Raw genomic sequence first — 26688 nt, 5'->3', positions numbered from 1 at the left:
AGGATGCACTGGCAGCCCAGTAATGTAATCAAGGACCCAGGCATGGTCCGTTTCTCTGCTCTACCATCCTCCATTCATCAGTGTTATTTTCCCCAATGTCACAGGTGGTTACAGCAGCTCTGGGCATCACCTGCAGACATGATCACAGCTGTAGAAAAGAAAAGGTCTGTACCATCCCATGCATCTTTTATTATAGAGGAAAACTTCTATCACAGGTCTTTTTTTTTTTTTTTTTTTGCGGTACGCGGGCCTCTCACTGTTGTGGCCTCTCCCGTTGCGGAGCACAGGCTCCGGACGCGCAGGCTCAGCGGCCATGGCTCACGGGCCCAGCCGCTCTGCCCCATGTGGGATCCTCCCGGACTGGGACACGAACCTGTGTCCCCTGCATCGGCAGGCGGACCCTCAACCACTGTGCCACCAGGGAAGCCCTATCACAGGTCTTCTAGTAGATGATCCCATGGGTTCCATGGACTAGCATTTATATATGTTGCAATAGAGACCGGAAAGCCAGTGTCTGGACTTTCTGGCCCCCAAAGTGGGAGGCGTGATGGTTAATTTTATGTGTTAACTTGCCTTGGCCACAGGGGTGCTCAGATATTGGGTTAAACATTATGTTGGGTATGTCTGTGAGCGTGTTTCTGGACAAGGTTAACATTTGATCGGTACACTGAGTAAAGCTTCTCCAATGTGTGTGGGCCTCATCCCACCCTTTGGAGTCCTAACTAGAACAAAAGGCTGGATAAGGGAGCAGTTGCTCTCTCTGCCTGTTTTTGAGTGGGGACAATGGTTTCTCCTGCATCCAGGCCGGAAAAAACACAGTCAGCAATCCCATTCTCAGGCCTTCGGACTCAGACTGGAACTGCACCACTGCGTCCCCTGGGTATCCAGCTTGAAGACAGCAGATCATGGGATTTCTCAGCTTCCACAGTCACACGAGGCATTATAATCTCTTTCTCTCTCTTTCTCTGTATATATCCTATGGATTCTGTTTCTCGGGGGTACCCTGACTAATACAAGAGGGAGCCTCTACCAACAAGGAAAGAGTGGAGGAGGCTGTGGCAGTTTCTCCTTCACAGAGTATGTAGATGTCCTTCTGAATCCAGCGGAGATTGGGTCCAGGATCCCCTGCAAACACCACAATCTGCTATGCTCCAGTCCCTCATATAATAAAATGGCATAGTATTTGCATATAACCTACGCACATCTTCTCATATACTTTAAATCATCTCTAGATTACTTATAATACCTAATACAATATAAATGCTTTGTAAATAATTGACTAGAATGTACATAATTGCCGGTGTGTAACAAATTCAAGTTTTGATTTTTGAAATTTTCTGGAATTTTTTTTCAAATATTTTCCTTCTGCAGTTTGTTGAATCCATGGCTGCAGAACCCATGGATACAGAGGCCCTATTGTATGCTACTTACATTCACTAAATACTGACAAAATGCTTCATCGGTATATCAGTCAGGTGTTGCCAAATAATGCTGTGAAACAAACAGTCCCAAAACTCAGTGGCTTAAAATAACACTAATTTATTATGAGTCATACATCTGTGGGTCAGCTGGGAGTTCAGCTAGGATGGCTATAGGTCTCAGGCTGGGCTTAGGTCTGTTTCATCTGTCTCTCATTCTCCTAACTGGTGGGAATAGCTAGGGCATGTTCTCATGGCAATGCCAGAAGCACAGGGATCAGGCCTAGCCAAGCAAGCACATTTCAAGCCTCTGCCCAAGTCACTTTTGTTACCATACTATTGGCCAAAACAAGTCCTACGGCCAAGCTTAAAGTCCAGGAGCAGGGAAGTGCACAGGAAGCCCACTGTGAGACCACACTGAGTCACATGACCAAGTCCAATGGGGAGAAGAAATGTATCTCTCCTATGGAAGTGGTGGAGAGGCAGTGAATATATCTGAACAATAATCTAACATACTATAATCAACATTCTCTCACACCAGTAATGCACGAGTTTCTTATATGCCAACATCATCACTAACACTTGGTGTTTACCAATGTCCACATTTTTGCCAACAGAATGGGCATAAATTTGTTTTGATGTATATATCTCTGGTTTTTGGTGAATGAAGTTGAGTATTTCTTACTATTCTTATTAGTTGTTTAAGTTTCCTCCTCTGAATTACCTATTTATATCCATTGGACAGTTTAGAATTGTTTCCTATATTTTTCTTGTTAATTTGTAGGAGTTCCTTCTATGCTATTGATATTACCCCCAATTCATTTTAGATGTTGCATATCTCTTTTCCCATTCTTCCAACTACAAATATACTTTGTGGTATTCTACATTGATTAGAAATCTTCAGTTTTCTTGTCTTCACCGTCTTTTTCACCTTACGTCTTTGGTGTGTTAGAACTCCTCCCACGTGTCCCAATGTCACAATATTTTTTAAAATATCGCTTTACTGTTTTAATTTTCATATCTAGGTTTTCAATCAATTTAGATTTGTATTTTTGTATTTCATTAGGTAGACATATTTCTTCATGCTGCGAGTGAGTTTTCTTAACATCAGCTACTAAAAATTCCATCCTTCCCTACAGACTTATAATGCTATCTCTAACGTAGAATGAATTCCCACACTTATTTGGGTTTGTTTGAGCTTCCTATTCTATTTCATTGATCTCTTTGTCTTTTCTTTTTCTTTTTTTTTTTAACATCTTCATTGGGGTATAATTGCTTTACAATGGTGTGTTAGTTTCTGCTTTATAACAACGTGAATCAGTTATACATATACATATGTTCCCATATCTCTTCCCTCTTGCGTCTCCCTCCCTCCCACCCTCCCTCTTTGTCTTTTCTGATGCCAATATCACCTTTTTCTTTCTAACTACTTCATCTTTGAGGTATAATAATAATATTTGGTTGGGAAAGTTTTCTTGCTTTGTTATTTCAGATAACTTTTCAAATGAATTTGTCAAGGTCATCCGAAATCCTACTGGAATTTTGATTGGAACTGCACTTAATTTATAGATCAATTTGGGGAGAACTGTTTTATTAAAACGAACTCTTTGAAAGAAGCGGCAAAGAAAAAACTCTGTTGAAAATGTATGAAGAATGAGTAGTTTCGGAAATCAACATGTTGGAACAAACTTCTTGGGTTGAATTAGATACTCCTTCCTAACTGTCTGGAATAAGCCTGGGATCTCTCAACAGACTTGACTTCAATTATCACGATAGGAGCAAAGCACACAAGAAGCCATGTATGTATTTTGGAATTGTTCATTGGTTGTAGGTGGCGATAATTCCTTCACCAGAACTCTCACTCTCTTTACCATCTCTGAGTATAAGCTCTAGTGCCTATGCTATTCAGTGATTTGTTTAGTTCTTCAAGGGATAATACCACGTCTAGCTTTGTAGTTAACATTTTGTGGAGCTATTTGTATCTCTTCAAACTTGCCCAGTGTTGCATGTGCTTGGCTAGGTTACCTAATTACCATGCCATGTTGATGAGACCAAGCTCATTAGAACCATCTCGTTCAGAGTCTTTTCACTTCCCCCTAATCTTGGCCAGCCATCTTGCAAATGTGTGTTCTGAGGACCAGGGAAACCTAGAGAGTGTGCTTGAAAAAGTTCAGACGCTTCACCACTCCTGGAAAACGTCTCAAGAGTCACAAGCTCACTAATGGCCTAATTTTCCTATATTAAGGACAGGACCTAATCATTATCTGAAGCTCATTTAGGGTAGTTAATGAGAGGTAAAAAAATGAAGAGGCTAGAAAAATACAGCACAACGGTGGTCGTAAATTGGTTTACTCGTCTTTGTCCAGTAAAAGTCTATTCATTTTCTGTAACCCTCTAAAGGGAGTCAAAAGAGTGAACCATTTGAATATTTAACAACATACTAAATCCAGTTCAGATTCAGTACTGTAGCTTTAAAAAAAAATTATTTAATGAGTGCATTTCTAACATATAACTCACTGAGAGGATAAATATTCTTATTCAATGTGCTATTTAAGAAAGAAATGTTTTAAATGAGCCCAGAATTGTTAAACTTATCTCTATAAATGTACAGTGATTTTATACTTTTCCCTTGCTTTTCCATATATCTCCCTTATCTTTCCAACCTCAGTTGGGTTCTTTTTAAAGTCACTGTCTTTTAATCATGTAATTTTAAGTAACAAGACAGCTAGGTGACATATTGCAATATTGGAATTGTTGAGTCAGGTCTTCTTCATAATTTCACAACTGTTAAAATCCCCATTGGAAATATGACTAATTCTCTCTAATTCTGAAAAGTCTTCTCCAGAGAAAAATCCCATTTTGTGCGACTCGGATGTCATAAAATTAGCTCCCACGTGGCTCCTAACCTAGCTCACTGTGGGTTAGCCTAGTAGTAGGTGGATGCTCCACACCAACTGCATTAAAACTGTGTTTGTACGTGTGTCCTCGTAATTGTGTTTGAGAGATGAATAGGGCAGAAAACATTGTACAGACCCGAGGTTGAGTTTTAGCTAAAGAGATGCTTTGTGGACAATCCAAACAAGTGAGTTTCTGCTTTTTAAGGTGCTTTTAAAATTCCTCATAGACATTGTCCACATTCCTCTTGCCTTATGGAGACCTATAATTTCCAGGTAACTCAGAATGCATTACCAAACTGCTGAGAGATGGCAGACATTGCTGAGAGTTTTAGGTTTTGGTTACACGTGTGGTCATGTTTTTTTTTGGGGGGCAAAACATAACCAGAGCCACATGCTCAGGTGAAATTACTGTTATACTTGCTCATAAATAATTGTAATAGCTGATACTTCTCAATGCTCCGTATGTGCTCTTCCTGAATTGTCTATTTCATCCTTACGATAGCCCAGTAAAACAGGTATGATTACATTCCCCATTTTACAGACAAGGAATCAGGGGTGCAGGGCCCTTTTGTGTATAGGGTACTGAGTCTGTCTAACTAGAGCCTTTGCTCCTTGTAGCAGATGATGTTAAGCCTTTGCTCAGAGCACCTCTACTTTCTTTGGTGTGCCTATTGGTTCCGGAGTGCTTCCTGGCCTGCACAGTCTGAAAGCAGGAAGTGCTGGGGGAATTTACACCCCTTATTCAGGGGCCGGTGGGTACAGAGGTATGAAAGCCTCAGCTCCCTCGTCTTGCCGAAGGAGCCTTACTCCTGAGCCCCCGCAGGACTCTGCTCGCATCTGCCTTCTGGCTTGGCCTCTTCCCTTCACTTCCTGCTCCCCATTCCCGTACTGGCCTCCCCTAGAAGCCCTTTCTCAAAAAGTCATCTATAGCGAATCCTCATCTCAGGGTCTGTTTCTGGGGAACCCAACTAGGACTCTCCTCTCTCCTAGGACTCTCCTCTCTCCTGTCTCCTAGGACTCTCCTGTTTCACGGGACAGACTTCTCCTGGAACTTCTCCTGAAGTTCCAGGAGACTTCAACTTAAAATGAGATTTAGGTTGATATATTCAAGCCAAATTACAGAAGGTGTGAGTTTTAGAACTTGAAAAAAGAAAGAAAACTGAATCATCATCTTTAGATGCCTTTCCGCTTACCTGGAGACACTGGAGGGTTTCGTCTAACCTCCCACTCCATCATTCCAGGAAAAGGCCAGGTACCATATGGTTCTCAACTGAATTGTTCAGGAAAGGAAAGCAGGATGAAAGCTATTAGAATGTGAAGTTGTTCCTAAGAGAAATGTGACTTATCCTGGCAATAAGTGGTTAGAACTAAATATTAAGAGAGAAGTTCTCAGCTCCTGAAAGCCTGGGGACTTGGAGATGGGGGGACAGGGAAGCAGGTCTTGGGGAAAGTGTGTGTGTTTGTGTCTGTGTGTAGTAACGGAACTCTGACACTGTGAGCCTAAGTCAGCAAGGCATGGAGAGGAGAGAGAGGGGGAGAGAGAAAGAGAGAGAAAGAGAAAGAGTTCGTTCTCTTCCCCCCAAACTGGGGAGCCGCGGTGCTAGCAGCGTTTTCTCGATGGCCAGGGTCAGGTCCTGCCCTGGTTCTGGTGACAGTATATGACCAGATACTGGTGACCACAGATCCCAGCAGTGAGGTGAGATGATGCAAGAACAGATACTCTCTTTCAAGACTGACCGCCCGTGGCAGCCACAACAGCAGCCCCAGAGAGGAGGACCACACTCCCTTCTGTGGAAGCTGAGAGACTGTAGTGAAATTTTATGTTTCGGAGTTCGAACAGATTAGGGCTTCTCATCTCTCTGTAACCTTTCCATTGCTCTCTACTGTTGTGTAGGATCTCTGATTTCTTTGACTTTTTTACTTCGAAGATGCTGAGGAAGGTAAAACTCCAGGTTGATGAAACAAGGCAGCCCTACCTTTGGTGCTTTCCCGGAGGACTTTGGGACGGTCCTCTGCTGCTGAACTTGGGGACACAGCCTTCCCGTTAGCTCCGACAGCCTTCCATCAGGACTGAGCCCACCCAGCTGCACACTGTCTGGTTGTTGGTCTCAAGAAGTCTTGGTTGCCTTTGCGAGGCTCTGGAAGGTTCACGTGTCCTGTTACCTGTGTTCCTCCTGTTCATGCCTTTGGGGAAGATTGGGTTCTTTTTGCTATAGTTCAAGTCTAATTCTATGCCTGGCCCAGGAAGCATACCCTGAGTTTTCTGAGTCCTTAGATAGCTCTTGCCTGATCCAGCTTTCCCTTTCCCAAGGACGAGGTGAAAATAGCAGAAAAGACTTGAAGCCAAAAGATGGTTGTTCAGAGGCTCACCACTGACCTGTACTAGCTGAGTGGCTTTGAACACACCTCAAACTCTTTGAGGCTGCTTTTCCTCACGAAAGAGGGGAGACTCATACTTCTTTCATTTATTTTAACAATTAAATGTGTTAATGTATCTGCAAACACTCTACAAAATCTAAGGTATGTATGGTAGAAATAGAAGGCATTATTATGTGTTATTATGCAGAGCTCAGACTCGACAGCCCCCAACCATGTCTAACTTTTAGGATCATGCAAGTAATGGATCAAATCGCACCTTTAAAAAGAACTCACTTTTATCTATCTCTTACTTGGAAAACTACTGATTTTCCTCCTAAGTCTAAACTTACGTATGAGCATATGCCAGTACAGCCATTTAAGTGTACTTCGTCATCGAAGGAGAGGTGTGTTAATTATTGACTTAGATTGCAGAAGTTTGGCAAATGAGGAAAGAAGAGGAAAGCAAGTCAAATCACTACATGAAAGGCTACGTTCATGCAGGAAGAGAAGAGTGGGGTAGGGCTGCGAAGGAATCAGGGTGGTGCCAAAGGGCATTCAGCAATTGACCTGGGTACGAGGCAATGCTTTTTCACACTCTGTGAACAATTTAGGAACCCACTGCTTGCTTAGGGTAGGGAAAAAGCAAGGGATCTTCTGATCTCACCTGCAGAGAGGCTCCTGTAGATATTGGTTGCATACATGAATGTTTTGTCCATTTGGACTCTCAAAACCCTGGGTCTGGCTAGAGGAATAAATTGTTTCCAGAAACTGAAGAGCAGATGTTCCCAAGTTAAGAACCATTATTCTAAGAGTGTCTTAAAATGCTTTGGAATGAGATTTCATGGGAGGAAATATAGGAGATGGGAGAATCGTCCAGAATGTAGACTGAAGGGACTCCTTGGGACAGAAGTCATTGAATGTGACTTGTTCTTACTGTTGGTGCCTTTGCTACAGGGAAACCTGGCAAAAGAGGCTGAGGGCACAGATGAGCATGGGCAGGAGTGTGTGAGTGTGAGTGAGCGTGTGTGGGGGAAGAATGACACTGCGCTAAGTGTTTTATGTGCTTTTATTCTTCTCTTCCTACCAACTCTATGAGGTAGATAGTGCTATCCCCTTTCTTCATTATTTTTAAAATTGTGATAAAAACACATGACATAACACTTACCGTGTTAATCATTTTAAGTGTACACCTCAGTGGCATTCAATGTATTCACACTGTTCTACAACCATCACCACCATTCATCTCCAGAACTCTTTTCATCTTCCCAAGCTGAAATTCTATACGTACCCCTTGAACACTCACTTCCCACCCCCCTCCTCGCCACAGCCCCTGAAAACCACCATTCTACTTCTGTCTCTGAGTCTGACCCTCTAGGGACCTCATGTGACTAGAATCATACAGTATCTGTCCTTGTGTGTCTGGCTTATTTCACTGAATGTAATGTCATCAGGGTTCATCCATGTTGTAGATGTGACAGAATTTCCCTCTCTCTCTCTCTTTTTTTAATTTTATTTATTTTTTTATACAGCAGTTTCTTATTAGTCATCCATTTTATACACATCAGTGTATACGTGTCAATCCCAATCTCCCAATTCATCACACCACCACCCCAACCCCCGCTACTTTCCCCGCTTGGTGTCCATACGTTTCTCTATATCTGTGTCTCAGTTTCTGCCCTGCAAACGGTTCATCTGTACCATTTTTCTAGGTTCCACAGATATGCGTTAATGTACGATATTTGTTTTTCTCTTTCTGACTTACATCACTCTGTATGACAGTCTCTAGATCCATCCACGTCTCTACAAATGACCGAATTTCGTTCCTTTTTATGGCTGAGTAATATTCCATTGTATACATGTACCACACCTTCTTTATCCATTCGTTTGTGGACGGGCATTTAGGTTGCTTCCATGACCTGGCTATTGTAAATAGTGCTGCAATGAACATTGGAGCGCATGTGTCTTTTTAAATTATGGTTTTCTCTGGGTATGTGCCCAGTAGTGGGATTGCTGGATCATATGGTAATTCTATTTTTAGTTTTTTAAGGAACCTCCATACTGTTCTCCATAGTGGCTGTATCAATTTACATTCCCACCAACAGTGTGAGACGGTTCCCTTTTCTCCACACCCTCTCCAGAATTTACTGTTTGTACATCTTTTGATGATGGCCATTCTGACTGGTGTGAGGTGATACCTCACTGTAGTTTTGATTTGCATTTCTCTAATAACTAGTGATGTTTAGCAGCTTTTCATGTGCTTCTTGGCCATCTGTATGTCTTCTCTGGAGAAATGTCTATTTAGGTCTTCTGCCCATTTTTGGATTGGGTTGTTTGTTTTTTTAATATTGAGCTACATGAGCTGTTTTTATATTTTGGAGATTAATCCTTTGTCTGTTGATTCATTTGCAAATATTTTCTCCCATTCTGAGGGTCGTCTTTTTGGCTTGTTTATGGTTTCCTTTGCTGTGCAAAAGCTTTTAAGATTCATTAGGTCCCATTTGTTTATTATTGTTTTTATTTCCATTACTCTAAGAGGTGGATCAAAAAAGATCTTGCTGTGATTTATGTCAAAGAGTGTTCTTCCTATGTTTTCCTCTAAGAGTTTTATAGTGTCCGGTCTTACATGTAGATCTCGAATCCATTTTGAGTTTATTTTTGTGTATGGTGTTAGGGAGTGTTCTAATTTCATTCTTCTACATGTAGCTGTCCAGTTTTCCCAGCACCACTTATTGAAGAGACTGTCTTTTCTCCATTGTATATCCCTGCCTCCTTTGTCATAGATTAGTTGACCATAGGTATGTGGGTTTATCTCTGGACTTTCCATCTTGTTCCATTGATCTATGTTTCTGTTTTTGTGCCAGTACAGTATTGTCTTGATTACTGTAGCTTTGTAGTGTAGTCTGAAGTCAGGGAGTCTGATTCCTCCAGCTCCGTTTTTTTCTCTCAAGACTGCTTTGGCTATTTGGGGTCTTTTGTGTCTCCATACTAATTATAAGATTTTTTTCTAGTTCTGTAAAAAATGCCATTGGTAATTTGATAGGGATTGCATTGAATCTGTAGATTGCTTTAGGTAGTATAGTCATTTTCACAATATTGATTCTTCCAATCCAAGAACATGGTATATCTCTCCATCTGTTGGTATCATCTTTAATTTCTTTCATCAGTGTCTTACAGTTTTCTGCATACAGGTCTTTTGTATCCCTAGGTAGGTTTATGCCTAGGTATTTTATTCTGTTTGTTGCAGTGGTAAATGGGAGGGTTTCCATAATTTCTCTATCAGATTTTTCATCATTAGTGTGTAGGAATGCAAGAGATTTCTGTGCATTAATTTTGTATCCTGCAACTTTACCAAATGCATTGATTAGCTCTAGTAGTTTTCTGGTGGCATCTTTAGGATCCTCTATGTATAGTATCATGTCATCTGCAAACAGTGACAGTCTTACTTCTTTTTTTCCAATTTATATTCCTTTTATTTCTTTTTCTTCTCTGATTGCCGAGGCTAGGACTTCCAAAACTATGTTGAATAATAGCGGTGAGAGTGAACATCCTTGTCTTGTTCCTGATATTAGAGGAAATGCTTTCAGTTTTTCACCATTGAGAATGATGTTTGCTGTGGGTTTGTCGTATGTGGCCTTTATTATGTTGAGGTAGGTTCCCTCTATGCCCACTTTCTGGAGAGTTTTTTTTTTTATCATAAATGGGTTTTGAGTTTTGTCAAAAGCTTTTTCTGCATCTATTGAGATCATCATATGGTTTTCATTCTTCAGTTTGTTAATATGGTGTATCACATTGCTTGATTTGTGTATATTGAAGAATCCTTGCATCCCTGGGATAAATCCCACTTGATCATGCTGTATGATCCTTTTAATGTGTTGTTGGATTCTGTTTGCTAGTATGTTGTTGAGGATTTTTGCATCTATATTCATCAGTGATATTGGTCTGTAATTTTCTTTTTCTGTACTATCTTTGTCTGGTTTTGGTATCAGGGTGATGGTGGCCTCATAGAATGAGGTTGGGAGTGTTCCTTCCTCCACAATTTTTTGGAAGAGTTTGAGAACGATGGGTGTTAGCTCTTCTCTAAATGTTTGATAGAATTCACCTGTGAAGCCATCTGGTCCTGGACTTTTGTTTGTTGGAAGATTTTTAATCACAGTTTCAATTTCATTACTTGTGATTGGTCTCTTCATATTTTCTATTTCTTCCTGGTTCAGTCTTGGAAGGTTATACCTTTCTAAGAATTTGTCCATTTCTTCCAGGTTGTCCATTTTATTGGCATAGAGTTGCTTGTAGTAGTCTTTTAGGATGCTTTGTATTTCTGCGGTGTCTATTGTAACTTCTCCTTTTTCATTTCTAATTTTATTGATTTGAGTCCTCTCCCTCTTTTTCTTGATGAGTCTGGCTAATGGTTTATCAATTTTGTTTATCTTCTTAAAGAACTAGCTTTTAGTTTTATTGATCTTTGCTATTGTTTTTTTTTGTTTATATTTCATTTATATCTGCTCTGATCTTTATGATTTCTTCCAGTCTGCTAACTTTGGGTTTTGTTTGTTCTTCTTTCTCTAGTTCCTTTAGGTGTAAGGTTAGATTGTTTATTTGAGATTTTTCTTGTTTCTTGAGGTAGGATTGTATAGCTATAAACTTCCCTCTTAGAACTGCTTTTGCTGCATCCCTTAGGTTTTGGATCATTGTGTTTTCATTGTCATTTGTCTCTAGGTATTTTTTGATTTCCTCTTTGATTTCTTCAGTGGTCTCTTGGTTATTTAGTAACGTATTGTTTAGCCTCCATGTGTTTGTGTTTTTTACGTTTTTTTCCCTGTAATTCATTTCTAAACTCATAGCATTGTGGTCAGAAAAGATGCTTGATATGAAGCCAATTTTCTTAAATTTATTGTGGCTTGATTTTTGACCCAAGATGTGATCTATCCTGGAGAATGTTCCGTGCACACTTGAGAAGAAAGTGTATTCTGCTGTTTTGGGATGGAATGTCCTATAAATATCAATTAAATCTATCTGGTCTATTGTGTCATTTAAAGCTTCTGTTTCCTTACTTATTTTCATTTTGGATGATCTGTCCATTGGTGTAAGTGAGGTGTTAAAGTCCCCCACTATTATTGTGTTACTGTCGATTTCCTCTTTTATAGCTGTTAGCAGTTGCCTTATGTATTGAGGTGCTCCTGTGTTGGGTGCATATATATTTATAACTGTTATATATTTTTCTTGGCTTGATCCCTTGATCATTATGTAGTGTCCTTCCTTGTCTCTTGTAACATTCTTTATTTTAAAGTCTATTTTATCTGACATAACTATGGCTACTCCAGGTTTCTTTTGATTTCCATTTGCATGGAATATCTTTTTCCATCCCCTCACTTTCAGTCTGTATGTGTCCCTAGGTCTGAAGTGGGTCTCTTGGGTCTTGTTTTTGTATCCATTCAGCAAGCCTGTGTCTTTTGGTTGGAGCATTTAATCCATTCACGTTTAAGGTAATTATCGATATGTATGTTCCTATGACCATTTTCTTAATTGTTTTGGGTTTGTTTTTGTAGGTCCTTTTCTTCTCTTGTGTTTCCCACTTAGAGAAGTTCCTTTAGCATTTGTTGTAAAGCTGGTTTGGTTGTGCTGAATTCTCTTAACTTTTGCTTGTCTGTAAAGCTTTTGATTTCTCCATCAAATCTGAATGAGATCCTTGCTGGGTAGAGTAATCTTGGTTGTACGTTCTTCCCTTTCATCACTTTAAGTATATCATGCCACTCCCTTCTGGCTTGTAGAGTTTCTGCTGAGAAATCAGCTGTTAACCTTATGGGAGTTCCCTGGTATGTTATTTGTCATTTTTCCCTTGTTTCTTTCAATAATTTTTCTTTGTCTTTAATTTTTGCCAATTTCATTACTATGTGTCTCGGCACGTTTCTCCTTCGGTTTATCCTATATGGGACTCTCTGCGCTTCCTGGACTTTGGTGGCTATTTCCTTTCCCATGTTAAGGAAGTTTTTGACTATAATCTCTTCAAATATTTTCTCTGGTCCTTTCTCTCTCTCTTCTCCTTCTGGGACCCCTATGATGTGAATGTTGTTGCATTTAATGTTGTCCCAGAGGTCTCTTAGGCTGTCTTCATTTCTTTTCATTCTTTTTTCTTTATTCTGTTCCATGACAGTGAATTCCATCATTCTGTCTTCCAGGTCACTTATCCGTTCTTCTGCCTCAGTTATTCTGCTATTGATTCCTTCTAGTGTATTTTTCATTTCAGTGATTGTACTGGTCATCTGTTTGTTTGTTCTTTAATTCTTCTAGGTCTTTGTTAAACATTTCTTGCATCTTCTCAATCTTTGCCTCCATTCTTTGCCTCCATTCTGAGGCCCTGGATCATCTTCACTATCATTATTCTGAATTCTTTTTCTGGAAGGTTGCCTATCTCCACTTCATTTACTTGTTTTTCTGGGGTTTTATCTTGTTCCTTCATCTGGTACATAGCCCTCTGCCCTTTCATCTTGTCTATCTTTCTGGGAATGTGTTTTTTGTTCCACAGGCTGCAGGATTTTAGTTCTTCTTGCTTCTGCTGTCTGCCCCCTGGTGGATGAGGACCCTGTCTTTTTAAGGCTGAATCATATTGCACTGTGTGTTACTATCCTCTTTTTATAAATGAGGAAACAGACAGTGAGTTTCAGATACCTCCCTGAGGTCAGCCAGCAAAGTAACCAGAATTTGAATCCAGGTAAGGCTGGATCCCCAAACCTGTGCTCTTTCTACCATGTGTACAGCCTCCTCAGAAGATTCACTGAGTGTGTGGCTGGGAATCCTTCCCATCTTAAATCTGCTCCTCCCTCCCCCTCCCTCTCCTCCCATCACACCATCACATTTTATGGCATGAAGGAAATTGCTTTGAGGAAGGTGTGTGAAAATAAGCCCAGGAGTGAAATGACCTCACAGAGACCACTGATCTACTAAGGTGTGTGCTTGTTACACCGAGGAAAAAAAAAGTTTAGTGAACAGGTCTACACTATACCTTTCTAAAGGTACACTTATCACCTCACATCCAGGTTTCTCCCCATGTCTATTTGGGGGAGGGAGAGGCTGAGGCTGATGGCAAAGTATGCATGAGGCGTGTGCACTACTGAAGGCTGAACAAAAAGGAAAAAAAAAAGGTTGCATTAAGAACAAATCCCGTCTACTCTCTGGTAGAGATGTCCACGATATATTGCTAAGTGAGATAATGTAAGTTATACTGCATGAAATATGATTCTATTTCAGAACAACAAAGAAAAAAAAGCATATATGTGTGTGGATTGGTGTGTTTGGTAGTGCTCGGAGTAGGAACCTAAGGTGATTCCTGAGTGTCTGGCATAGAGTAGCTCTCAAAATATGAGTGCAGGAATGTATCCTACTACAACAGAAACTCTGGAATGCCAGGAGAAGCCGCCAAAGGTCCATTTTCAAGAATGATACTAGAAATGACTCAATTTTGTTCCTTTTTATGGCTGAGTAATATTCCACCGTATATACGTACCACATCTTCTTTATCCATTCTTCTGTCGATGGAGTAGAGACGCAGACATAGAGAACAGACTTGTGGACACAGGGCGGGAAGGAGATGGTGGGATGAATTGAGAGAGTAGCATTGACATATATACACTACCATGTGGAAAATAGATAGCTAGTGGGAACCTGCTGTATAGCATAGGGAGCTCAGCTCAATGTTTTGTGATGACCTAGAGGGGCGGGATGGGAGGGGGAGGGAGGCCCAAGAGGGAGGGGATATAAGTATGCATATAGCTGATTCACTTTTTTGTACAGCAGAAACTAACACAACATGGTAAAGCAATTATAATCTAATGAAGATTAAAAAAAAAAAAAAAAGAAGCATCCTAGAAGGCCCAGGACTAACCACATTTTATTAGTGTAATAAACTCAAATGCTCTCCTGTGCCTACAAGATTCTGCATAACACATCGCCGTATGCAATGTTTATCTTCACCTTTCACCGTATTTCAGCAGTTCACCTTCTTGTTAACATTTAACCAGGTTGGTCTTCTTTCAGTTCCATGAATCGGCCAAGGTCTTTCCTACCGCAGGCCCTTGGCATGTGCTGTTCCCTCTGCCTTGAATGTGTCCACCCCAGTCTGGCTGGCTCCTTCTCATCACTGGGTCTCAGCTGTCATGTCACCTTTTCAAAGCCATTTCCCTGACTACCATATCTACAACAGGTATTCCTCCCACCTGATAACTTTCTACCTCTATCATTTTGTCTCTTTCACAGCCCTTTTAAATCTTGCAATCATTTTATGGATTCCTTTTGTTTCTATTTTTATTGCCTCCTTTCCTGAATAGAAGGTGAAGCAGGAGCTCCAACCGTCTTGTCCATCATTATATCCTTGGTGTCTGACACATTGTAGGTTCTCAGTTGAATGAGCACAGTCAACACCAGGTGCAACACAGCAGAGAAATCATCATCAATCTCTGGCACAGAGGCTGTTCCGTAAGTGTTTGTTAAATTTTAAAAAGGGAGATGCAAATGAAGGAACGGGCTGATCTTCTACTTGCGGGAATTCCACAGAAGCTGGCAATGCATGCTGAGGCAAGGGGAGAGCCTCCGGACCCAGGAGGCATTTGGGACCCAACCTTGGACAGGTGAAGAGTGCCGTGGCAGCTCCTGGAAACTGGGCACGAGGCAGAAAACACTGTGGACCCCAAAGAAGCCAGTTTTGAAGGCCAAGAGCTGAGTCTTTTGGAAAAGAAGTAGAGAAAGGTCAATGGAAGGGCGGATGCTTGCCTGAGGACCTTTCCCCACTGCATCCCGCGTGTGGCAGAAAGAGACATTTCTGGTTGGGCGCAGGCAGAGCTGGCTGCAGTGCAGGGACCAGTGGTTGTAGCCCATGGCCATCAGGGACCAGACCAGCAGGCAGGGTCAGGGACTCTGAGACATGGGGGGGGGGGTCACATAGTGCAGACCTGAGCAGAGGTGGCACTGGGCTAGGGGCTCCCTGGGAAGGTGCCCCTGCCTGGAATCCTGAAGCATTTGCCCACAACACTCCAAGGTTGAATCTGTGCTTTATTCCCTGAGACAGAAGGTTGGAAGCCGCAGCCACATACCCAAATCTGTAAAACAAAAAGCTAGACTGGGGAAGGAGGCGTGGGCTCAACTGTCTTTTGCTGATGAGCTGGGCTGGTGAAATTTCTCATGTCTCCAGGGGTCAAAGGCTGCAAACAGCTCTAGTGATATCCGACAAGGTACGGGGAAGAGCAAAATCAGAGCAGGGGTGGTGGGCTGACCCTGTGAAGCCCCGCTACAGGCAGAGATGCTCGCAGGCTCCTGCCCCTTTTGCTTTGACTTGCTCAAGCCTTCTGATCTTCCAGACCCCTTCTGTGAAGTGGGCAGGACCACCCGTTCCCATTTAGAGAGGAGGGAACAGACTCAGAGGCGATGAAAGGCTGAAACTAGATCTTCCCACTCACTGCCCAAATTGTTCACTGTGTCTTCTAAGGTTTTTAAAAGAAGAGTGAGCTTGGGAGTTCCCTGGTGGTCCAGTGGTTAGGATTCTGCACTTCCACTTCTGTGGCCCGGGTTGAATCCCTGGATGCCTGGTCGGGGAACTGAGATCCCACAAGCCACGTGGCATGGTGAGGAAAAAAAAAAAAGGGCTGTGCGTTAGAAAAGCTGAGAAATCCATTTAGGAGTGCACCTGAAAGTTGGCTCTTTGTGGGTTTTGATGTCTTGTTTCCCCGCTGGAGGGAAGAGAAGAGAATTGTTTCCTGTGTTGGTCTCCCCGAGACGTAGACACTCTTCTATTCCCTGGGAAATGCACACCCTGGGATTTGGAGAGGGTGTGAAGGGGAGCGTCACTGGGGAATCTATGGCTCTGGTGGGGATGCTGTATGTTCTCCTTAACTAATGTGGGGACCACACCGTCCCTCCAGGGAGAGCACATAGCACCAGAGTTTAGGTTTATCCAGAGATTAACCAGGAAATAACTCAGGTTCAGAGAGGTGCCGCCCTGCTAAAACTGATAAGATCGATTCACAAGCTGAACTGCAGCGCTATCTCAGGCTGTGAAGTTTCTCAGCCACGTTGGATCCAAAATTCTTCTGCTAAAGACACCAGTCTTAGGCGAAGCTTTTATGTGATTTGCTATTACAAATAAATATCACAGTGAAAACAAAGGACGATTTTAGAACTTTTTTTTTTTCCAGTCAGCAAGCCCTCACACCCATTCTCTTGGGCCTTGCCAAGCAAATTTCTTTCTTGAGTAACTGTTGAAAATCCCTGGATATTTCTTCCAGAGCATGGATGGAATGCCTTAAGGCAGTGATTCCTGAAGAAAGAGTCTTTGAATAGGCTGTCCCAGAGATGCCTGGTGAGACTGCTGAAAATCAGATTCCTGGGCGCCCTTTCCTGAGGTTCTAATTGAGTTGGTCAGGCTGGACTAAGGAATGTGTTTATGTAAAGAGTTCCTCGGGCTTCCCTGGTGGCGCAGTGGTTGAGAGTCCGCCTGCCGATGCAGGGGACGCGGGTTCGTGCCCCGGTGCGGGAAGATCCCACGTGCCGCGGGGCGGCTGGGCCCGTGAGCCATGGCCACTGAGCCTGTGCGTCCGGAGCCTGTGCGTCCGGAGCCTGTGCTCCGCAACGGGAGAGGCCACAGCAGTGAGAGGCCTGCATACCGCAAAAAAAAAAAAAAAAAGAAAAAAAGAGTTTCTCAAGGGGATTTGCCCAGATTAGGGAGCCAGTGGCCTCGGTAAGGCAAAGCATTAACTTCCCACACAGGAGCCCCTTGGATCCTTTCCAAATGCCTCCTCTAAGACCAGCCCCACCCCTCTAGGGAAACTGCAGAAAATCCTCCCAGAATCAGCCGTCTTCCTCCACCCAGCTGAGTCCCTATTAGTGAAATAAAATGTAGCACTTTAGAAAAAAAAAAAGTTCATTTTGCAGAAGCCCAACAGAGGGGAATTCAGTTAATGTGAAAGTGGTTCATATAACTCATCATCCATTCTACTAAGCTGCTTCCAGACCTGTCATCTGAGGGGGGAAGGGATTCTGGCAGCCAGATAGAAACTGGGTCACAAGGTGTGAGAAATTAGAGCCTCTTCCCAGCACCTCTTGGCTCAGACGTGCAGGGAGGGGAAATAGCTAAAACCCACCCATTGGCTGCTGCGGTTCTGTGGAGCTCATTAGCCTTCAGGAGACCACACTCTGTCTCGGATAAGCTGTCTCCCTTCTGGCTGGCTCGCTGGGGTGACGTCCTGCTGCCCCCAGACCAACAAAGGCACTGGTTAGAGAGGGGATGTATGGCTAAACTGCTAAAGCAGTTTCTCTGCTCCCATGGTCTTCTAAGGCTCCCTGTCTTTCCTCCCCTGATCACGCGGTCAGGGGCTCATCTCTTACCGGGTTGTGATGTAGGCTGAGTCTCCTGGCCCTTATCTCTTCCAAGAGCACCACCCACCATGTGAATTTCTCACTGCCTGCTGGCCACGTCTCAGATTAGAGCACATCACCTGCCACCCCAGACTGCTCTTTGCTCTCAACTGCCTTTCCCCGCTTCGCTTCCTTCCCGGCCCCCTTCCTCTCCAGCGCCTCTTCCATGAATATCATTCACAGACCAGGGCAAATCCTCCTGCTGTGGCAACGTGCCCCCTCTGCCCTGTTAGCACCATCCTCACGGTCAGAATCCTAGCTCTCTCCTCTGTCACGCTTTTCTCTCGACTACTAACACGACCGCTGACTGTCACTGCCCCAGCAGGTCCCATCCCTTCTCAAGGATGCCGCCTCCTCCCCAGCAAAGCTCCAACCCACGTGGTCCTCATTTCCCTGTTCACAACTTGGCCATTAAAGATTTCAAATGTCCACACTATTTCTCAAGCCGTATCCCCCCGCCCCTGTACATACTCATCTATGTATCGATAACACATCTCATAATTACATCTCATAATTCCCTACCTCTGGGCTTTTGTAAGCGCTGTCTCTTTTTCTGGACTGCCCTTCCTCCGTCTTTGCTTCCTGAAATCCGACAAGTGCCACCGGCGTTTCCCTGGTGTCCTTTCTTGGCCTGGAGAAAGGATTGCTACCTCTTTGGCTAAATCTGACAAACAGAATTTAAGGGGAAATTGGATGAACTCTTTCCAGAATTGCACACGAACCCACAGACGTACTAATATAACCTGCACATAAATGCATACAACATCTCATTCTTCAAATCCACACTTCCATCTCATTGCTAGGATGAGGTGGCAGAGATAGAGCGATGATTTCAGTTAGTTGGCAAGACCAACAAGAACATGTGGGATAGTTAATAGGGTGGAGGAAGGGGGCGGCAGATCGAACATTTCTAGATTTAATCTCCATCTTGTTGCCTTAACAACTTGATGTAGATTTCAAAGAGATGGCCTTTTTTTTTTTTTTTTTTTTTTGTGGTACGCGGGCCTCTCAGTGTTCTGACCTCTCCCGTAGCGGAGCACAGGCTCCGGACGCACAGGCTCAGCGGCCATGGCTCACGGGCCCAGCTGCTCCGTGGCATGTGGGATCTTCCCGGACCGGGGCACGAACCCGTGTCCCCTGCAATGGCAGGCGGACTCTCAACCACTGCGCCACCAGGGAAGCCCGAGTTGGCCTTTTTTTTTTTTTCCTTAATAATTCTTTAGGAAGTCAGAGTTGTCCTAACAATAGCACTGAAAATAGCCAGCCCTCTATCAAATGGCTTTTGTTGCTGATTTTTCTTTTCATGGAAGGCCAGTAGAACTTTCAGATTAAGACCCAGTAAGGGAAAAGAGAAGAGGTAACTTGAGCTAAATGCAAAAATCTCATGCCTGTGTGTATAATCTAATTCCAAGCCCTGAACTTGGAGATGCATTGACATTGTTCTCCTTTCCCAGTCTGTTCCATCAGCAGCCTTTCATGATGAGGCAATGTCTTAGATGTGTTTTTTTGTTTGTTTCTATATCATGCTTAAACAAAAGGTTGAACTGTATGGAAATTATTTTTCTTCTTAAAAGTAAATTTTTAGTCCTGTTTCCCAGCCCTTGGCCCCTGGGCCAGTGTGATTAATTTGCAGCATCCCACTTGCCTGTACAACTCTCCTTCTAGCTGCAGCATCTTCCTTCTTGGCTTCCCTCTCTCTTTTTCTCTGCTCCCATGGTCTTCAGTAAAGAATTGATATTGTTACAAGAGTGCAAGTACGATTTGTTTTGCAATTTGCTGCCCTGGATTATAAATGCTCCATGACCCAAGTGTTTCTCTTTCTTCTGCCCTGCCTTATATGCTCTGTCTTAGTTTGTTCAGGCTGCTGTAAGCAAATACCACAGAGTGGGTAGCTTGTAAACAACAGAGATTTATTGCTCACAGTTCTGGAGGCTGAAAGTCTGAGACCAGAGGAACTGGGCGGTTGGATGAGGGCTCTCTGCTGGGTCCCAGGCTTCTCTTTGTGTCGTCACATGGAAGCAGGGCACGGATCTCTCTGGAGCCTTTTCTGTAAGAGTACCAATCCCGTTCATGAGGGCTTCTTCATGACCTAATCGCCTCCCAGAGGGCCCACCTCCTAATTACATCGCATGGGAGGTTAGGCTTTCAACATAAGAATTTGGGCAGGGGAAACAAACATTCAGACAACAGCCGGCTCAATCAAGGCAGAGTGAATGTTAATTGACCAGGAAGTCCACAGAGTGCGCTCAGCAGCAAGGTGTGCTTGAGCTGATCACTTACCTTGCGGGACGCGTCTTTTGTGTAGAACGTCACCCAGGGAAACAGCGATGGAATATATTCTGCCGTCCTTGACATTCAACCAGTGTTGACGTGGATCCCGTTTCAGGGCTGTTAAGTCAATTGGCTGGGGTGTGGCAAATCTTTTGTGCGGCTTGAAGCAGGAAGAATTGGATAGTGTGTTCCACTGAGCTGTGGGCAGATGCCTGATCCCGTTCGCTGTCTCTTTAGAAGCATAAGCAGAGCTCAGGCTCCTGTACCCTCCACACTGTGGGTTCTGACACTGAAGTGGGTTGTGAATATAAAGAGAAAAACTCATGCATGAAGAAGCCCTCATGAATCTTCCCTGTTTCTCAGATTACAGTTGGGAGTCATTGTTGGGCTTTGCATTTTTCTTATGTGACTGTTAAGATTCTTGGGGAGGAAAAAAATAGAAATTTTTTTTTTTTTTTTTTTTTGGTTACTTCCCACTGGATACCTTACGAAGAAATTGTGGGGCTCCTTTGTTATACAGCAGAAACTAACACACCACTGTAAAGCAATTATACTCCAAAAGATGTTTTTTTAAAAAAATAGTGGAACTGAAAAATGTGAGGTGGGACATAAATTCTAAAACACCCAAAAGGTGTTGAGCTCAGAGTCAGTGCCAGCAAAATTGATCTAAGTCGTAACTCCTCCAAAAGGGGAAAGAACCCCTCTTGTAGAAAAAACCACAAAATACAAATTTTCTGCACACATTCAAATTTATGGTTCCTAAACGATTTTGTTGGATGCCGCTACGTGATATATATATATCATCAATACTTCTGGTTCCCAGATGCAAAGTGGGAAATGGTGTGCTAATGAATTATAGGTTTGATTCAATGTGAAAAAAAAGATTTTCAGTCAATTTTCTTTTGTTTGTTTTAAATTCAGTTATCGTCCTGCTGTTACAAAATGTGACACTTGTCGTTGCGTTATAGGTTTAGATTTGCCAGCCCAGCACTCGGGAGGTAGTTCAATTCCTCCTGCCTACCTCGCGTACAATTAGGAGGTGTGGACCACAAAAGTGGGTGATAGTGCCTTACAGCTCAGCAATGCAAATGTTAACGAAGAGAAAACTGGAATGTTTTCAATTAGCTTTTGCTTTTGAATTGCCATTCCTCCCCAAAGTAGCTTATCACAAAAATTGCAACATAATAACTTTCTCTAATACTACTAGTCACCATGCATTAAATTGTCTACCTGCTCCAGTATCCTGCTTGTCCAAGGTGAGCTCCCTGGAGGTTAATCCTGCACTTCCTCATTGCACAGGCCATTCTCATAGCTCAGGCCAATGCATTCTTTGATGAACTTTGTTATATTTGACTGACTCATGGGCTGTTGCCAGTGGCCTGGGCATCTGGCCTGCTACTTGGAAAACAAAAGACTGTCAGATTAGAGACACCCCTCTTTGGGGCCATGCACTATGGAAACTAATTGCAGCCACTGATCAAGTTGCCCAAGTCACTCAAGAAGATGTCCTCCTAATCCACATACCTTAGTAGTGCAGCTGCCCCCAGAAGGGGATTGCCTCTTGGCTGCTTCCAAGGTTTCATGTATTTGCCCAGTTTTTCATTTGTTTAGGTAGAAGGGTAAATCAGGTTCCTGTTAATCCACTGTGCAGAAGCAGAAGTTTGCATCCTGCCCTGAAGGGCGTGTTGGGGGAAGCTGCTGGCTTCAATGCACTGCAGGAGCTGGGCACTTGGGAAGTCACCCATGCTACCAGAGTTGGGTGCTAGGGGAACTTCCCACTGCAGAGCCTGGCCAGCAAGCACTCCAGAACCAGGAAGCAAAATCCTCTCCTCTTGTAATGTCTCTCCAATGCCCTCTACTGACAAAGCTTAACATCATGCTATCTGGTAGAGAAATATTTAAGGGGCCCGTATATCCATTTTCCCAGAGCAGGTAATGAAGTATGAATTTAGAGTTAAGAGGCAATAAATTGATAATTGGCATACGTATTGTGGAGGATTGCTGCCTATCAGTATTTCAAAATTAGGTGGCCATCTGATAAGTTTAGATCTATAACGTCAATTAAATGCTTTTCATGAAAAATTTTGAGCTCGAGTTTTCGGTAACTAAGATTTAATTAGCTCTAAGAAGAGAAGAGCAGCTCCATCCTTTCCTAGCAAAGACAAGATAAACTTTAAAGTAGCATGCTATACGTGTCTCCATTTTTCCTTATTATTTGGTATAAGAGGAGAGGAAGGCAACTAATGTCATTGAGCTTCTTCTATGTGCCAGGTGATTTGCATATATAATTATCTGAAACCCTCAAAACTACCCTGTGAAGAAGGTTGGCTGTCTGTCATTTTATAGATGAGCAAATAAGATTGAGGCAATTTGCGTGCATAAGGATCTCCTGGGGAGCTTGCTAGTTATGAAGATGATTTGACCAGCCCACAGTTTCTAATTCAGTGCTTAGGGATGAGGTTTTAAACAAACACCCAGGAGATTCTGTTGCATGTGGTCCATGGGCCTCATTGTCAGAAACACATATTTCAATAGCTTGTTCAAGGTTAAAGAGTTCAGGGGCAGGTTTCAGATTGAACGGACTATTGTCTCTAACCATGTCCCTCCTTTTTCCACCTGCCATATCAAACTGTGGATAAGTAGTGAGAATAGGAAAACAACTGTTGGGCTTAAATTAATTAGTTTCAGGCCCACCTTAGACCTATGTACAGTTGTCCCTTGGTATCCACAGGAGATTGGTTTGAGGGATTCCCCCCCCCACCCCCCGGCTTATACCAATGTCCATGGACGCTCCAGTCCCTTACAGTTGGCCCTCAGTATCTGAGGGTTCTGCATGTGATAATCCAGGTTCCACGGATCAAAACTGCTCAATCTGCAGTTGGTTGAATCTGCGGATGCGGAACCCATGGATACGGAGGGCAACTGTATCAGGGAGATAATCAGCTGATGAACGAGCAGCTGTTTAAAGATGAACCCAGAACGAACAGACTGTGTTTCAGGAACAATATTTTATTGGAACAGCACTGGGTGAGTTCGTTCACTCTTGTGATAATGTAGTATGTTCCTTCTTTTACTCTCAGCTCATTGGTAGACTCTCAGTGTGACTTTAGAAAGATCAGTTAACGAACAGTGGGAGATCTCCTTCTTCATCTAGGTAGTCAGTGGCAGTTGTTATAAATGACACTATTAAATTGTCAGATAATGTGAATATTCAAAAATGAAAATTTCTGAGACCACCAGTTTTCAGAGAAATTTTTTATCTTTCAAAGTTAATTGTCAAATGCTAATCGATAATGCTTATTTTCTTAAGTGGCTCCAAATGAGATAATTTTAGACGTTTTCTTGTTGAATGATGCATCATGCAGTATTAGGGATGAGGGAATGGAACCAAGCTGTGTTTTGGGTTAGGCAGTCATATCTCATTTTAGAGCATTTGGAGACTGCTGCATTATTAAATAGATGCGTTCCACGTGTGGGTGACTCATTTAGTCTTGGTTCTGCCTTTGGTGTGCAAATGTGATGTTTGGAGACACTTTCTTTGAGTTATTGAGTATCTTTTTCTACAAAAATGGAAAGAGAGCATCTAAGGCAAAGCAAGGTTTTGTGTCAATCAAATAAATGGGCCTGAATAAAACTTTGTATTAGGATTAAGTCATAGAGATTGATTTTTGTTTACCTTTATTTGATAAAAAACTCTACTAGAGAAGACCATGGTCTTTTCATGGGCAGAATAACTCAATTTCATAAAGTTCTCCTCAAGTTAATCCATAAATGTAATGCCATTCTAATAATCTCTTAACCAGATAAATTGATTGTAAGTGTCACGTGAAAAAAAATAAAGTAAGAGTGGCCAGGAATTAAAAAAGAGAAGGGAGACTATCAGATATCAAAACATATTCTAAAGCTACAAAAATTAAAACACTGTGATATTGGCACATGGCTATAAAAACAGATAAATAAAACAGAATAGGAAGTCCTATTACACATACATACTTACAGTACAAATTTGTACAGGACATAGGAGGAGAAAATATGGAGTACGGGTAAATGGGTTTTGGATTACCTTGATAATTATCTGGGAAAAAAGTGTATTTCCATCCTACATATTATAAACATAGCAACCTACAGCTTGATTAAAATTTAGAAGTTAAAAATGGGAATTAACAGTTAGAAAATATACATAAAATTTAAAAATTTAAATAGGGAAATCCTCCCTAAGAATGAATAATGCCATAAGGGAAGGACTGATAAATTCGAATCAATAAGAAAACTAACAACCCAACAGGAAAATGGACAAAAGATGTAAAAGGAGAATTCATAGGGCTTCCCGAGTGTTGCAGTGGTTGAGAGTCCGCCTGCCGATGCAGGGGACACGGGTTCGTGCCCTGGTCCGGGAGGATCCCACATGCCGCGGAGCGGCTGGGCCCGTGAGCCATGGCCGCTGAGCCTGCGCGTCCAGAGCCTGTGCTCCGCAGCGGGAGAAGCCACGACAGTGAGAGGTCCGTGTACCGCAAAAAAAAAAAAAAAGGAGAATTCATAGTCAGGGAAATAGAAACAGTTCTCAAACAAACAAAATGGCATTCAACTTTATTTATAATAAGGGAAATAGTAATTAAAACTATAATGACACATCTTCTTTTGTTGTTACCTCTTACATTAATAATATATACTGCATTGGGTAGAAAGTGGAGAAACAGACTCTAACACATTGCCAATGGGAATGTAATTTGAGTCAGTCTCTATGGAGTGCAGTTTAGCAATGCCTTTCAAAATGTAAAATGCTCCTACCCTTTGACTTTCTCTGTATTTATCTCAAATATACACACATGTATGAAATGACTTCTATACAAGTGTATCTACCAGAGCACTGTGTGTTGGAAACAGCTTACAATTCTGTCAAGACTGTAAAGAAAGTTATGTTGCGTCCATATTAGGGAAAACTACACAGTCTTTGAAAAGAATGGGGCAGCTCTTAATGTATTGATACAGGAAATACGTTGTCAGTTTTAAACAAGGTACAGAATAATGAGCAGAGCATGTTACAAAGTGTGTGTGCACGTGTGTGTGTGTGTACATGCATGTGTGTGCATGTGTATATACATGTACAGAGTATATGTGTGCAAGCATTTACATGTTAACATATAAAGTGTCTCTGCAAGATACACAAGAAGTTAGTTACAGTGATTGCCTCATGGAAGGTAAACTGGGAGCCTGGAGGAGACCAGAGGGAGGCACTCTGACTTCGATGGTGTTCTTTTGGATCTCTTTCTAATGTTGTCATGAGAATGTATTACTTACCTTTTTTTAATGTGTGTGTTTTTTTTTAAATGGCTCTGATCAATGATCATTTTGGAGAACTTCTAAGATGACCTGATCTCAAGATGGCTTCCCCAGAACTCATGATCTCCTTTGCCAAAGAGTAGGAAAGACTCCACTAGAAATGAATATATAGTTGTTTTTGTCTTGGTTCCTGTTTTAAAGGACAGCCATAAGTATTTCAGGAAGAGTCCTTGCATTTATGCAAAGCACATCCTCACATACATCCTGTTTTGGTCTCAGTGCAGTGTTAAGATAACATGAGATACGATCCAGACATAGCCCGGGGTGCCGGGAGCCCAGAGTCCCACTGTCAGTCATCACTGAGACCAGCATTAGAACACAAATCTTCCGTGTTGCCCTTATTATTTTATCATTCTACCTGTTTTATCATTTGTTTTATGTTTTATCTTCTTTATCTGTTTTGTATATTTATCATCTTTCATTTTTCAAGTTAGAAATCTGAGCCTCAGATGTTACCTATTACATTAATAATCTGCGTCCTAAGAACCAGAGCCTGAGAGTTAAATAAATTGTGCAAGTTCACGTAGTACGAATCTAGAGCAGGGATTTGAACCCCAGTTTGCTTAATGTTGTGCCTTTTTCCTTTTCTGCAGCTGTCACGCATGACTCTTTTCAAATGAGCACCTGGTGGTATGTCCGTGTACCTGTCTCCCAGGTGAAATACTGTGTTCAGTATCTACCGATTGAGCGCCTCTTCTTGAGCCAGGTTCTGTGCACAGAGCTGGGTTATGCCAGTTGTTCTAGTCGCCAGAGGACAGACACACATGGGTGCTGTCAGCTGCCGACACATGTCCAGTCGCCTCCCTTCTCTGCCCTGGACCGTGGTTGACGCTGCACACGTGTTTCTGTGGGGCAGGTGGCATTCCATACTTCCTGGTCACCTCATGCATTGTTTTTGCTTTTTCAAAATGAAAATTACTTCATTAGGTTTTTTTTTTGGAATTCTAAAGATAATATGTTTTCTTAAAGAGTAAGAAAGTCAGGCAATAGAGAGTGGTAAAGTGGAG

At 42.4% G+C, this 26688-nt stretch overlaps 1 protein-coding gene across 2 annotated transcripts; it reads right to left on the bottom strand.

The window, feature by feature from the left end:
- Positions 1–17359: 17359 nt before the first annotated feature.
- LOC137231524 (uncharacterized) lies at positions 17360–20705 on the bottom strand. 2 transcript variants are annotated; one of them, XM_067751912.1, is made up of 4 exons: positions 20351–20705; positions 19992–20117; positions 18593–18734; positions 17360–17710 (listed from the first exon to the last, which is right to left on the bottom strand). In XM_067751912.1, the coding sequence occupies exons 1-4, from the start codon at positions 20682–20684 to the stop codon at positions 17671–17673; spliced, it is 642 nt and encodes a 213-aa protein (XP_067608013.1). In that variant the 5' UTR covers positions 20685–20705; the 3' UTR covers positions 17360–17670. The 2 variants fall into 2 exon arrangements, 1 of the variants encoding a protein (XP_067608013.1); XR_010946639.1 differs by lacking the exon at positions 19992–20117 and having other exon boundaries at positions 17360–18734.
- Between the last annotated feature and the right edge of the window lie 5983 nt (positions 20706–26688).

This window comes from Pseudorca crassidens, chromosome 10, assembly GCF_039906515.1.
Source record: "Pseudorca crassidens isolate mPseCra1 chromosome 10, mPseCra1.hap1, whole genome shotgun sequence".
NCBI classification, from domain to species: domain Eukaryota; kingdom Metazoa; phylum Chordata; class Mammalia; order Artiodactyla; family Delphinidae; genus Pseudorca; species Pseudorca crassidens.
Note: the sequence above shows the minus strand (reverse complement) of the source record. Positions and strands in the feature narration are given on the sequence as shown.

Excerpts from the sequence above, each read along its gene's own strand:
- LOC137231524 (XM_067751912.1), bottom strand. The coding sequence starts at position 20,684 with ATGAGGGCTTCTTCATGCATGAGTTTTTCTCTTTATATTCACAACCCA. Across the intron at positions 18,735-19,991 it reads GACTTTCAGCCTCCAGAACT|ATTTAGCCAAAGAGGTAGCA; the intron begins GTGAGCAATAAA and ends TCTGTTTGTCAG. Across the intron at positions 17,711-18,592 it reads GCGCTTACAAAAGCCCAGAG|TTTCTATCTGGCTGCCAGAA; the intron begins GTAGGGAATTAT and ends CTTGTGACCCAG.